This window comes from Clupea harengus, unplaced genomic scaffold (genome assembly GCF_900700415.2).
Source record: "Clupea harengus unplaced genomic scaffold, Ch_v2.0.2, whole genome shotgun sequence".
Lineage (NCBI taxonomy): Eukaryota > Metazoa > Chordata > Actinopteri > Clupeiformes > Clupeidae > Clupea > Clupea harengus.
In genome coordinates, this window is record NW_024879715.1 from 1 (window position 1) to 15,000 (window position 15,000).

At 39.5% G+C, this 15,000-nt stretch overlaps 2 protein-coding genes across 3 annotated transcripts; both read left to right on the forward strand.

The window, feature by feature from the left end:
- The first annotated feature begins 30 nt into the window (after positions 1–30).
- Positions 31–1,898, forward strand: LOC116224948 (CD209 antigen-like protein E). The gene is made up of 5 exons (XM_042704712.1): positions 31–140; positions 299–370; positions 596–750; positions 1,037–1,152; positions 1,583–1,898. Exons 1-5 carry the CDS (start codon positions 50–52, stop codon positions 1,743–1,745), a joined length of 597 nt encoding a protein of 198 aa, XP_042560646.1. The 5' UTR covers positions 31–49; the 3' UTR covers positions 1,746–1,898.
- Positions 1,899–3,284: 1,386 nt separating this feature from the next.
- Positions 3,285–8,588, forward strand: LOC122129970 (C-type lectin domain family 10 member A-like). Of its 2 annotated transcripts, XM_042704710.1 has the most exons (10): positions 3,285–3,389; positions 3,596–3,748; positions 4,534–4,608; positions 5,081–5,155; positions 5,319–5,390; positions 5,971–6,045; positions 6,209–6,280; positions 6,683–6,837; positions 7,054–7,169; positions 7,599–8,588. In XM_042704710.1, the coding sequence occupies exons 1-10, from the start codon at positions 3,335–3,337 to the stop codon at positions 7,759–7,761; spliced, it is 1,011 nt and encodes a 336-aa protein (XP_042560644.1). In that variant the 5' UTR covers positions 3,285–3,334; the 3' UTR covers positions 7,762–8,588. The 2 variants fall into 2 exon arrangements, with proteins under 2 accessions (XP_042560644.1, XP_042560645.1); XM_042704711.1 differs by lacking the exon at positions 5,081–5,155 and having other exon boundaries at positions 3,286–3,389.
- The last annotated feature ends 6,412 nt before the right edge of the window (positions 8,589–15,000 follow it).

Consider the following 15,000-nt stretch of genomic DNA (forward strand, 5'->3'; position numbering starts at 1 on the left):
GGTATAGTGTAACACATGCATTATTCTGCCCCCTAAATGATTGCATTGTATGCATACTTTGGTAGATACCAATGAACAAGCAAAGCTTCATCGGATGGAAAAACTGCACAGGAATTTGTCAGCAACCTTGAATACCACTGGTGAGTTTGCTGGACACTACTGCTTTTCCTGTCTTTTGTGTATTATTATTTGGATGATAGTGACCTTGTATAACATGCCAAAAAGATAGAAGGTGAACTGAAAGTTTTGTCCGCTTCTGCAATGTCACACTCTCCAACTTCAATGGTCTTTTTTATAGACTTAATTGCAGGGGTAGAGGACCTGCTTGTCAAGCACAAACATTTGTTGACCCTCCAGATGTCTTTTGATGGTAAGTTTCAAATAAAGATTATGCATTTAGTCAAATGTGAAACAAGCATAGAAAGAACTTTCCACCTCCCCCAGAGAGTTTAAGAAGGGTATTTTTAATGACAATTGCTGACTTTCATTAAATGCAAACAGCATGGTGTTTGAGATGATGATACACAGTACTCTAAATTGGTAAAACATGGTGACAGCACTACCCACTGATCAGTGTTGTCATGTGTGTTTGTAGCCACCTCTGGTTGTAGGGTCTGTCCTGATGGGTGGGCTCACAACAGTGGGAAGTGCTACCTCTTCTCCTCCACTGGAAAGACCTGGAGTCAGAGTCGAAATCACTGCATCACTTTAGGAGGGCATCTGGCCATTGTGAACAGTCAAGAAGAACAGGTGAAGTAAAGGGTGTTTTATTCCTTATTGCATCCTATGCATTTTTTCAGAAGAAATGTTTGAAGTTGTCCATAGCGTGATTAACATATCAAAGTATCCTTTAGTGAAAGTATAGTCTCTTATTTTTTACAAGGTTTATTTAAGTACATTTGATATATTGCTGAATATGTTCTTTTAAGTTGGTACTTGTTATTATTTTTGTTTTGTAAAAAAGCATAGAGATGGTTTGGGCTTTTTCATGTAGTTATACCATTTAGGAATACATATCTGTGATGTCTCCCATTAGAAATTTCTGTCCCGAAGTGCCATTGAGGATTTTTACTGGATGGGACTGAGTGACCTGGAGACAGAGGGACAGTGGATTTGGGTGGACAGCACACCTCTCAATGAGACTGGAGCCGTGTAAGACATGCCTCATACGATCTCAACACAACCACATTACACTTACTTATATGTGTCAATAGTCTACATACTGCTCCATGTACAATGATGTAAACATGCAGTGATACATTCAAATGTATCGATCTGGTTGTGCTGTTCAGCAGTGAAAAGAGGCGCTGCTACTGTCCTGCTATTCTCATGGTTACACTTGTAAGCACAGCAAACTTGTGCTTGTCAGTCAGACGCAGCACAAAGACTATGCTGTCTGTAGGTTTGACACAGAACAGCCTCACTGCCATTGCAGATGCAGAATTGTGTTTGTGCTGCTGTCCCTTCTTCAGTGAACTTAGAGACGTACAGATATGTAGTATAACTGTTCATTATCTTCCATACAGAGCATGTCTACATCATGGTGCATTGTGTTTACTCCATCCACCCTGTTTGTTCACAGATTCTGGGGGAAAAGGTCTGATGAACAGGATGAACCAGATAACTGGAAGGGGGAAGACCCTTCTGGGGAGAACTGTGCACTTGTCTCCAAATTTAAAGGCTGGCGTGACAACTCCTGCAAGAGTCTGTGGAAATGTGTGTGTGAGACGATAGCCACCGATTAGACTGGATTAGATTGAATATTCAGCTGCTACATATGGAGGCTTTAAAAAAAATCTTTTCATTAAATGTACACAGTTATTGCTACAATATGTTTGTAAGGAACCACTTTCCAGACCAACAAAGGTTTATGCGTGTTCTCCTTTCTGTGCTTTGCTGAAACGCAATATTTTATTAAAGGACCCTATCTGGGTGAATGGAATTAATCCGACTCCACTCAATTTAGGAACTCAGCCTAAGTCCCTGTTCTTTTCATGCTATTTCTGGGAATATATCTGAGTTCTCGGCCAGGACTATTCAATATTTTTTTCTGCGTTCAATATAGATTATAGATTGTTTATTTAGGTTTATCTGTCACCAATAACGACATTGCAGTTGCCGATGGTGATTGGTGATTTTGCACCTTTGACTAAAGCCCACACACATGAGGTTGCACTGGGTGAAGATCTGATCATTTCATTTAGAAAAAAAAACTGGACTGCATGAGACTCCCAGGAAAGAAGCTTAGTCTATGCACAATGATATAATGTTTCTGTTCTAAGTAGCAAGGTAATTTGCCTCATTGTTGGTTTGACATTGTTCACTCATATCTAGCTTGTCCCCCCAGAACAAACACCTTGCATGGTTTCATTTTCTGCAAGAGGCAGCATTTCATGAAGTTGGTATGTATATGTACTAAGATGATGACTTTGAGAAAGGCTCTCTGAAGTAGGAAGACTTACACTTTGACACGTGTTTGCTGTAAGAGACCAATGTAGTTTTAGAACTCACTTTGAACTTCACGAGCTATGGAATGGCCCAGCCTCTTGCCTGGGCTGCTAAGACATACTTATACCATATGAGGGCCTATGTTTGCAGAGCATGTGCCAACATATCCCATATTTTCCTAAAATATCTCAGACCCGATTATTTATATTTTAAATTAAAATCTATTAAGATTAAGCTCTATATAGGATGATGGTGTGTAGAAGAAATGTCTTTGCAATGGCAGGAGGTGACCTCGAAGTTCCACTTGTTTTCTTAATATGGATATGTGCTGCCATCTAGTGTTAGCAAAAAGAACTGCCTTAACAGCAGAAATGTTTTCTACATCCACATTTGCCAGGTTGAACTACTCAAAGCCTCAGTTATGGAAGATATCATATAACAACCTCAGTCAATAATGATGAAGGTGGCCAATCAATATACTTCAAATGTCCATATACATTGTTAACTTTACACATCCTTGTGATCATGGTAATTATGCATTTCTGTTGAAGAGGCTGAGCTCTCAAAGTCACTGAGGTGATATCTCCAGTTCCCATTCCAAAGCATTGAGAACTGACTGAGTAAAGATCCTATAGACATACTGTATGTGCAAAAGCTGCATGATTGAGCAATAAGGTTCAGAAGACGTTTACAAAGAGAGTAAAACAAAAAAGGTGTGAATAATGCGGTGATGGGGTGACACGTGTGAAAGAGCAGGGTTTCAGTCCCTCCTTAACTTCCTCATGATACTAACAGTCTGTAGAGGTGAGGTCTTACTCAGTGTGTGATCGCTAAGCTGACACGTCTCTCATTAGCGCACATTAATCATTATTATACTGGTGTCAGAATGGACCGTGTCAGGAAGGACTCCTCCGCTGATTATTCTCCTAATACGATTTGCTGTAAGTAACATCAGATTTTACTCTTGCAACCGGCTATTAAAGATTAAAGATGGTACAAATACTGTTCATGGGCTATATCTGTTATATATCATATATTATCGTCATATTTGTTACTGTATTTCAGCTGTAGGAAGCAAAAATGATTCATTAGATGAGGTAAAGATGTAGTTATTAATTCATTAATTGATGAGTTTTATTTCACACAGTGTCTGGCTCCAGACTCCCTGAGGCCACAGATCCTCCGTGTGCCGGTGGCGGAGAAGGAGAAGTTTCCAAGTCCAGAAGGGTTACTCTGGCTCTTGGTATCGGCCTCGGCCTGCTTTTCACCCTTAAGGCTCTTGCTGCAGTGATACACCTCTGTGAGTTTCAAATTCAAATTCACTTGCCTTATTCACATGACAAATAGAACACTTGCATTGCCAACGCAGTCATTATATACAAAGAACAACAAATTAAAACATAAACATATACAGAGGTAGGGTAGGCACAGATGATTAGTTTTATAGAAGTATAATCATTTTCGGCTCACACTTTATTTCATGGTACATTATGGTAATTATTTAGTACTTATATCTGAGCTCCTCTTAGTGCTTGTACACATTTGGGTCACACTTTGTTTGGATGGTTTCCTACAGACAGTCTACAAAGGCTCGGATTAGAAACAAAGATTCTGCTGAAACTCCTTTAACGACAGTTTATGATTAAGGGGTTGGGTTTGGTTAAGGAGATGTTCAGTGAACAATTAGAAAGATTGAACTTGAATTTCAACAAACCATCTGTGAAGTCTCTTGAGGCGGACTGTCCAAACCCAGTGGTGTGAATATCTCTGCCTGTTCACCTCAGAGCTGTTTATTTCCGCTCTGGTCGATCTTATCTTGCCCCTGTGTCTGGCATACTTCTTAACCTCAGTTCTTTTTCACATTACAGGAAGTGTTTAAATAAATGGCGAAAGAGATATGAAATACATCTTCATATGTAATGTAATGATCTGTAATTAATACAACATTTCTGAATGAAATAAATTCTGAATTCTGTTATGCCAGTGCCTTTATGACGTATAATGCATGGATTTCCTGTATCGTATAGTGTAACACATGCATGATTCTGACCCCTAAATGATTGCATTGTATGCATACTTTGGTAGATACCAATGAACAAGCAAAGCTTCATCTGATGGAAAAACTGCACAGGAATCTGTCAGCAACCTTGAATACCACCGGTGAGTTTGCTGGACACTACTGCTTTTCCTGTCTTTTTTGTATTATTATTTGGATGACAGTGACCTTGTATAACATGCCATAATGATAGAAGGTGAACTGAACTGAAAGTTTACTGTAAAGTCTCTTGAGGTGGACTGTCCAAACCCAGTGGTGTGAATATCTCTGCCTGTTCAGCTCAGAGCTGTTTATTTTTGCGCTGGTAGATCTTATCTCGCCCCTGTGTCTGGCATACTTCTTAACTTCAGTTATTTTTCACATTACAGGAAGTGTTTAAATAAATGTCAAAAGAGATGTGAAATACATCTTTATATGTAATGTAACGATCTATAAATAATACAACATTTCTGAATATCAGCAGAGTTGTAATATGCCTGTGCCTTTGTGATGTATAATGCATGGATTTCCTGTATGGTATAGTGTAACACATGCACGATTCTGAGCCCTAAATGATTGCATTGTATGCATACTTAGATACCAATGAACAAGCAAAGCTTCATCTGATGGAAAAACTGCACAGGAATCTGTCAGCAACCTTGAATACCACCGGTGAGTTTGCTGGACACTACTGCTTTTCCTGTCTTTTTTGTATTATTATTTGGATGACAGTGACCTTGTATAACATGCCGTGAAGATAGGTGGTGAACTGAACTAAAAGTTTTGTCCACTTCTGCAATGTCAAACTCTCCAACTGCCATGGTCTTTTTTAAAGATTTAATTGCAGGGGTAGAGGAACTGCTTGTCAAGCACAAACATTTGTTGACCCTCCAGATGTCTTCTGATGGTAAGTTACAAATAACTGTCCACCTTTCCACCTTGAACTTTCCTTGAATTTTAACAAACCATTTGTGAAGTCTCTGGAGACTGTACAAACCCAGTGGTGTGAGTTTCTCTGTCTGTTCATCTCAGAGCTGTTTATTTTTGCTCTGGTCGACCTTATCTCGCCCCTGTGTCTGGCATACTTCCTCACTTCAGTTCTTTTGACATTACAGGAAGCGTTTAAATAAATGTCGAAAGAGATGTGAATTTAAGAAGGGAACTTTTAGCGACAATTGCTGACTTGTACTTTCATTGAATGCAAACAGCATGGTGTTTGACATGATGTTACACAGTACTCTAAAGGCTGCATCGGTGAAACATAGTGACAGCACTACCCACTGATCAGTGTGGTCATGTGTGTTTGTAGCCACCTCTGGTTGTAGGGTCTGTCCTGATGGGTAATAATAATACAACATTTCTGAATATCAGCAGAGTTGTAATATGCCTGTGCCTTTGTGATGTATAATGCATGGATTTCCTGTATGGTATAGTGTAACACATGCACGATTCTGAGCCCTAAATGATTGCATTGTATGCATACTTAGATACCAATGAACAAGCAAAGCTTCATCTGATGGAAAAACTGCACAGGAATCTGTCAGCAACCTTGAATACCACCGGTGAGTTTGCTGGACACTACTGCTTTTCCTGTCTTTTTTGTATTATTATTTGGATGACAGTGACCTTGTATAACATGCCGTGAAGATAGGTGGTGAACTGAACTAAAAGTTTTGTCCACTTCTGCAATGTCAAACTCTCCAACTGCCATGGTCTTTTTTAAAGATTTAATTGCAGGGGTAGAGGAACTGCTTGTCAAGCACAAACATTTGTTGACCCTCCAGATGTCTTCTGATGGTAAGTTACAAATAACTGTCCACCTTTCCACCTTGAACTTTCCTTGAATTTTAACAAACCATTTGTGAAGTCTCTGGAGACTGTACAAACCCAGTGGTGTGAGTTTCTCTGTCTGTTCATCTCAGAGCTGTTTATTTTTGCTCTGGTCGACCTTATCTCGCCCCTGTGTCTGGCATACTTCCTCACTTCAGTTCTTTTGACATTACAGGAAGCGTTTAAATAAATGTCGAAAGAGATGTGAATTTAAGAAGGGAACTTTTAGCGACAATTGCTGACTTGTACTTTCATTGAATGCAAACAGCATGGTGTTTGACATGATGTTACACAGTACTCTAAAGGCTGCATCGGTGAAACATAGTGACAGCACTACCCACTGATCAGTGTGGTCATGTGTGTTTGTAGCCACCTCTGGTTGTAGGGTCTGTCCTGATGGGTGGGCTCACAACAGTGGGAAGTGCTACCTCTTCTCCTCCACTAGGAAGACCTGGAGTCAGAGTCGAGATCACTGCATCACATTAGGGGGGCATCTGGCCATTGTGAACAGTCAAGAGGAACAGGTGAAGTAAAAGGGTGTTTTATTCCTTATTGCATCCTATGCATTTTTTCAGAACAAATGTTTAAAGTTGTAGATTTTATGAAGAACTTGGAATAAACTTCCTATAGCGTGATTAACATATCAAAGTTTACTTTAGTGAAAGTGTAGTCTCTTATTTTTATTTATTTTAGTACATTTTATATACTCCTGAATAAATATCTGTGATCTCTCCCATTAGAATTTTCTATCCCAAAGTGCCATTGAGGTTTTCTACTGGATGGGACTGAGTGATCTGGAGACAGAGGGACAGTGGATTTGGGTGGACAGCACACCTCTCAGTGAGACTGGAGCCGTGTAAGACATGCCTCATACGTTCTCAACACAACCACATCACACTTACTTATATGTGTCAATAGTCTACATACTGTTTCATGTACAATGATGTAAACATGCAGTGATGCATTCAAATGTATCGATCTGGTTGTGCTGTTCAGCAGTGAATAGAGGCGCTGCTACTGTCCTGCTATTCTCATGTTTACACTTGTAAGCACAGCAAACTTGTGCTTGTCAGTCAGATGCAGCACAAAGGCTATGATGGCTGTAGGTTTGACACAGAACAGCCTTACTCCATTGCAGATGCAGAATTGTGTTTGTGCTGCTGCCCCTTCTTCAGTGAACTTAGAGACGGACAGATATGTAGTATAACTGTTCATCATCTTCCATAGAGAGCATGTCTACATCATGGTGCATTGTGTTTACTCCATCCACCCTGTTTGTTCACAGATTCTGGGGTAAAAGGTCTGATGGACAGGATGAACCAGATAACTGGAAGGAGGAAGACCCTTCTGGGGAGAACTGTGCCCTTTTCACCAAATTTGGATACTGGCTTGACAACTCCTGCAAGAAGCGGCATACATTTGTTTGCGAGACAGTAGCCACCGATTAGACTGGATTAGATTGAATATTCAGCTGCTAGATATGGAGGCTTTTAAAAAAAATTCTTCATTAAATTTAAATTTTGTTATTGCTTCACTATGGTTGTAGGAACCACTTTCCAGACCAACAAAGGTTTATGTGTGTTCTTCTTTCTGTGCTTTGCTGAAATGCAATATTTTATTAAAGGACCCTATCTTGATGAATGGAATTAATCCGACTCCACTCAATATAGGAACTCAGCCTTAGTCCCTGTTCTTTTAATGCTATTTCTTGAAATATATCTGAGTTCTTGGCCAGGACTATTTTTTACAACATTTTTTCCTTCATTCAATATAGATCATAGATTGTTTATTTAGGTTTATCTGTCACCCATAACGACATTGCAGTTGCCGATGGTGATTGGTGATTTTGCACCTTTGACCAAAGCCCACACACATGAGGTTGCACTGGGTTAAGATCGGATCATTTAATTTAGAAAAAAACTGGACTGCATGAGTGATAGAGAAATTTAATGAGCACATTGTTATTGTATTTTAATCTGCTTGCTTATCCTGTGTGCTGAGGCCTACAGGAGGCCTACCCTCTTGCATGAGCAGACCACCTGTTTTTGTACTGATAGTCATGCATACCGCTCTTCTCTCAAGGACATATTCTGAGATCACTGCTGTAACTTCTGTAGCGATGGGATGGGAGAATACTGCCCTTTGTTTGTCATGAAACCTGTTTTTTATGCTCACATATAGGCTGGCTGCGTCCAGCTTTTCTTTGGAGTTTGTTCATGATATTTGGTTGTGACACTCTCCCTCTTTTGCAAAAGATAAAGCGCTGAAATTCTGATTGCTGGTCTCTGTCTTATTAATATTAACGTCTTAATATAATTTATCTAACAATGAGACTCCAAGGAAAGATGCTTAGTCTATGTACAATGAGATAATGTTTCTGTTCTAAGTAACGAGGTAATTTGCCTCATTGTTGGTTTGACATTATTCACTCATACCTAGCTTGTCCATCCAGAACAAACACCTTGCATGGTTTCATTTTCTGCAAGTTGCAGCATTTCATGACTTGACTACTGCAACACCCTTCTAACGGGCCTGCCGGGTTGCGTGGTGAAACCACTACAGATGATCCAGAACGTGGCGGCGCGTCTGGTGTTCAACCAACCGAAGAGGGCACACGTCACCCCGCTACTCATTGAGCTCCACTGGCTGCCGGTAGCTGCTCGCATTAAGTTCAAGTCACTTATGCTTGCCTACAGAGTGCTTGCTGGTTCTGCTCCCACCTACCTAAATGTGCCAACATAATGTGCCAACATATCCCATATTTTCCTAAAATATTTTAGACCCGATTATTCATATTTTAAATTCCAATCTCTTAAGATTCAGCTCTGTATAGGATGATGGTGTGTAGAAGAAATGTCTTTGCAATGGCAGGAGGTGACCTCGAAGTTCCACTTGATTTCTTAATATGGATACGTGCTGCTATCTAGTGTTAGCAAAAAGAACTGCCTTAACAGCAGAAATGGTTTCTACATCCACATTTGCCAGGTTGACCTAATCAAAGCCTCAGTTATGAAAGATATCATATAACACCCTCAGTCAATAAGGATGAAGGTGGTCAATCAATATTCTTCAAATGTCCCTATACATTTTTTGCTTTAAACATCCTTGTGATCATGGTAATTATGCATTTGTGTTGAAGAGGCTGAGCTCTCAAAGTCACTAAGGTGATATCTCCAGTTCCCATTCCAAAGCTTTGAGAACTGACTGAGTAAAGATCCTATAGACATACTGTATGTGCAGAAGCTGCATGATTGAACAATAAGGTTCAGAAGACATTTACAAAGAGAGTAAAACAAAGGTGTGAATAATGCGCTGATGTGGTGAGACGTTTGAAAGGGCAGGGTTTCAGTCCCCCCTTAACTTCCTGTAGTCTGTAGAGGTCTTACTCAGTGTGTGGTCGCTAAGCTGACACGTCTCTCATTAGTGCACATTAATCATTATTAACTAGTGTCAGAATGGACCATGTCTATGGGAATTGTCATGCGCCTGCAGTGAGGAAGGACAGTAAGTAACATCAGATTTGACTATTGCAACCGGCTATTAAAGATTAATCATGGTACAAATACTGTTCCAAGGCTATTGTGTATATCTTGTCATTATTGTTACTGTATTTCAGCTGTAGGAAGCAAAAATGATTCATAAGATGAGGTAAAGATGTAGTTATTAATTGATGAATTGATGAGTTTTATTTCACAGTGTCTGGCTCCAGGTTCCCCGAGGCCACAGATCCTCCGTTTGCCGGTGGCGGAGAAGGAGAAGTGTCCAAGTCCAGAAGGGTTGCGCTGCTTCCTTTGGCTCTTGGCCTCAGCCTCGGCCTGCTTTTCACCCTTCCAGCTCTTGCTGCAGTGGTACACCTTTGTGAGTTTCAAATTAAAATACAAATGTGCCTTATTCACATGACAAATAGAACACTTGCATTGCCAACGCAGTCATTAGATACAAAAAACAACAAATCAAAACATAAACATAGATACAGAGGCAGGGTAGGCACAGATGATTAGTTCAAGCACATTTGTATTTTAAGTATGATCATTTTCTGCTACATTATGGTAATTATCTAGTTCTTACATCTGAGTTCCTTTTAGTGCTTGTGCTTGTACACATTTTGGTCACACTGTGTTTAGATGGTTTCCTATAGACTGTCTACAAATGCTCAGATAACAAACAAAGTATCTGTTGAAACTCTTTTAACTACAGTTTATGGTTAAGGTGATGTTCAGTGAACAATTAGAAAGATTTAACTTGAATTTCAACAAACCATCTGTAAAACCTCTTGAGGCGGACTTTCCAAACCCAGGGGCATGAGTTTCTCTGCCTGTTCACCTCAGAGAGGTTTATTTTAAGCTCTGGTCTTTCTGTGGTCGCCCCTGTGCCTGGCATACTTCCTGCCTTCAGTTCTTTTTCACATGACAGGAAGCGTTTAAATAAATGTCAAAAGAGATGTGAAATACATCTTTATACTGTATGTAATGTAACGATCCATAATTAATACAACATTTCTGAATGAAATTAATTCTGAATATGCCAGTGCCTTTATGATGTATAATGCATGGATTTCCTGTATGGTATAGTATAACACGTGCATGATTCTGACCCCTAAATGATTGCATTGTATGCACACTTTGGTAGATACCAATGAACAAGCAAAGCTTCATCGGGATGGAAAAACTGCACAGGAATTTGTCGGCGACCTTGAATACCACCGGTGAGTTTGCTATCGGTTTGGACACTACTGCTTTTCCTGTCTTTTTTGTAGGGGTGGGAATCTCTTAGCACCTCACGATTCGATTCGATTCCGATTCAGAGGTCAACGATTCGATTCTAAACCGATTATCGATTCTAAACCGATTATCGATTATCAATTCTAAACCGATAAAACGATTATTGATGCATCTCGATTTTTAAAACATTTGAGTTTGCTACTCAGAGGTTGCTAATCACTTCCCACTTTGTGTTAATTAAAGATGAAGCTTGCATTTCAACACAAAATGTATGTAAAAAAAAAAGTATTAAAAAAAAAAAATCTTTTCTGAATCGAGACAGAATCGTTCTAGAGAGAATCGAGAGAAATCGAAGAATCGATATTTTTTCCCACCCCTACTTTTTTGTATTATTATTTGGATGACAGTGACCTTGTATAACATGCCGTAAAGATAGAAGGTGAACTGAATTGAAAGTTTTGTCCGCTTCTGCAATTTCACACTCTCCAACTGCCATGGTCTTTTTTCATAGACTTAATGTCTTTTGATGGTAAGTTTAAAATAGAGATTATGCATTTAGTAGGTTGTAGGGTCTGTCCTGATGGGTGGGCTCACAACAGTGGGAAGTGCTACCTCTTCTCCTCCACTGGAAAGACCTGGAGTCAGAGTCGAGATCACTGCATCACATTAGGGGGGCATCTGGCCATTGTGAACAGTCAAGAGGAACAGGTGAAGTAAAAGGGTGTTTTTTGTCGTTATTGCACCCTATGCATTTTTTCAGATCCTGAATATGTTCTTATAAGTTGGTACATGTTGTTATTTTTTGTTTTGTAAAAAAGCATAGAGTTGGTTTAGGCTTTTTTTGTCGTTATACCATTTAGGAATAAATATCTGTGATGTCTCCCAATAGAATTTTCTGTCCCAAAGGGCCATTGAGTATTTATACTGGATGGGACTGAGTGACCTGGAGACAGAGGGACAGTGGATTTGGATGGACAGCACACCTCTCAATGAGACTGGAGTCGTGTAAGACATGCCTCATACGTTCTCAACACAACCACATCACATTTACTTATATGTGTCAATAGTCTACATACTGTTTCATGTACAATGATGTAAACATGCAGTGATACATTCAAATGTATCGATCTGGTTGTGCTGTTCAGCAGTGAATAGAGGCGCTGCTACTGTTCTGTTATTCTCATGTTACACTTGTAAGCACAGCAAACTTGTGCTTGTCAGTCAGACGCAGCACAAAGACTATGATGGCTGTAGGTTTGACACAGAACAGCCTTACTGTCATTTCAGATGCAGAATTGTGTTTGTGCTGCTTCCCCTTCTTCAGTGAACTTAGAGACGGACAGATATGTAGTATAACTGTTCATCATCTTCCATAGAGAGCATGTCTACATCATGGTGCATTGTGTTTACTCCATCCACCCTGTTTGTTCACAGATTCTGGCGGAAACGGTCTGATGAACAGGATGAACCAGATAACTGGAAGGAGGAAGACCCTTCTGGGGAGAACTGTGCACTTTTCACCAAAGTTAGAGACTGGCGTGACAACTCCTGCAAGAACCTGCGTACATTTGTGTGTGAGACAGTAGCCACCGATTAGACTGGATTAGATTGTGTATTCAGCTGCTACATATGGAGGCTTTAAAAAAATCTTTTCATTAAATATAGTTATTTCTTCACTATGGTTGTAGGAACCACTTTCCAGCTTAACCAAGGTTTATGTGTGTTCTTCTTTCTGTGCTTTGCTGAAATGCAATATTTTATTAAAGGACCCTATCTTGGTAAACGTAATTAATCTGATTGGATCTTTGCCTTAGTCCCTGTTCTTTTCATGCTATATTGCTACCCGATTCAGATGGTATGCGTTGCGTTGACGAAAGACGGCATGTGGTTGTGTTGATAACGGAGACGTTTATAGTGAGATTGACAGGTGAACAACCAATCACGCTGCCAGCGAGCTGTTTACCTTGTCGTTAGTTGCCTTGCTTTTTTTTTATTCCTTTTATCATGATTTTAGTAATCCAAGAAGCCTATCGGAACATCAGGTTCTGATACGATGTTGATCATTATTTTACTCCATGTATTGCTCTTGCTGCTCGTTTTATTGATTTTATGTAAAGCACTTTGAACTGCATCTCTTGTACGAAATGTGCTATATAAATAAAGTCTTACTTACTTACTTGCTAACAATAGATAGCTGGCTCAGACGCCGCGCAAATCACCTCAGAGGTATTCTTCAGCTACAATAATGTTTTTTTTTACATTGAACAGTGTCTATTTCCTGGTAACTTAAAAAAATCTAAGCAAAAAAAGTCAAACAAACCAACAAACTGCTGACTTTGACATGATGTTACACAGTACTCAAAAGGCTGCATCGGTAAAACATAGTGACAGCACTACCCACTGATCAGTGTTGTCATGTGTGTGTTTGTAGCCACCTCTGGTTGTAGGGTCTGTCCTGATGGGTGGGCTCACAACAGTGAGAAGTGCTACCTCTTCTCCTCCACTGGAAAGACCTGGAAACAGAGTCGAGATCACTACATCACATTAGGGGGGCATCTGGCCATTGTGAACAATCAAGAAGAACGGGTGAAGTAACACCAACCCAAGTAAACAAAAGAATGTTGGAATGTTAAGAAAAACTTCCAAACAAAACATTGCCAACTGTTTCCGAAACACACCAGTTAGTATGCTAGCAAGCTTTTATCAGTTATAACTGTGCTATTTTGATAGTTAGCTTTCTAGTTTTAAACTAAACTTCACTACTGTTGCTTTACCTTTGGCTAAATTAATTGTGTGCCCTACACTTGACACTACGGTGGCCGAGAGGTGCAAACCAACATTACAAAATCTGAAACACTTTTACAAAGCTTGAAACAAATTTACATTTTGGAAAACATTTTTACATACCATAAAACAAAATTACATTGCCATAACACATTTACAAGTCCCGAAACAAATTTACATTTCAGAAAACAAATTAACAAGTTGGTAGTTGGTACATTCCCTTTCCGGTTAATGTAATTTGTAAATTTGTTTCGGGACTTTTAAAGTGTTTTGCGTCGTGTTAATTTGTTTTCTGAAATGTAAATTTGTTTTCTGAAATGTAAATTTGTTTCGGGACTTGTAAATGTGTAATGGTAATGCAATTTTGTTTTATGATATGTAAAAATGTTTTCCAAAATGTAAATTTGTCTCAAGCTTTGTAAAAGTGTTTCAGATTTTGTAATGTTGGTTTGCACCTCCCGGCCACCGTATGACACAGTCCTGGAAGAAACAGGCGATACTTAATGAAAGATGGCGCCCTCTAGCTGCAGAGATGGAGATATTTCACACCTGCTTTGACATTAGAATACCTCTTTTTCAGAGGCACTAGAAATACACTACAATTAACTCTACAGGAGAGATACAGAGTGTATAAACAAAAAAAGAATATATAATGTTTTCAGGTCATCCCTTCATCAACATCAACTAATTTATGTAGCACACATGGCTCTATTGGAAAAGAACCAGCGTGACCTCATCACCTCATGAAAGCTCTCCCTCTCTGGCATGTCTGCTGTTGGTCAACATTAATTTATGCATTTATTATATACATTTTCAGAATCAGAAGCATTTGGAATTATTTTTGCGGAATTAGTGGAATTTGCTTTCGGTACAGCATGGTAAGATCAGTTAAATAATGTCAGTGATCAGACAGGCATCACATGAGAACAGTGATTAGCAGAACAGACAGTATTCACAGATGCAACAAGACAGAATTTACTGTTATGCAAAAACAACAAGAAGGAATTCATCCCAGAGTACCAAAGTCACACTTGGCCCTGAACCCATCATTGTGTAAATGTCATTTCCAAATAAACAGCCATTCATGGTCAGAATGCGCCCGTGAAATCTGTCCCCTCTCAGACATTCCTGATCAAGAAGCCCAAAGCACAGATCCACTGGATGGGACTGAGTGACCTGGAG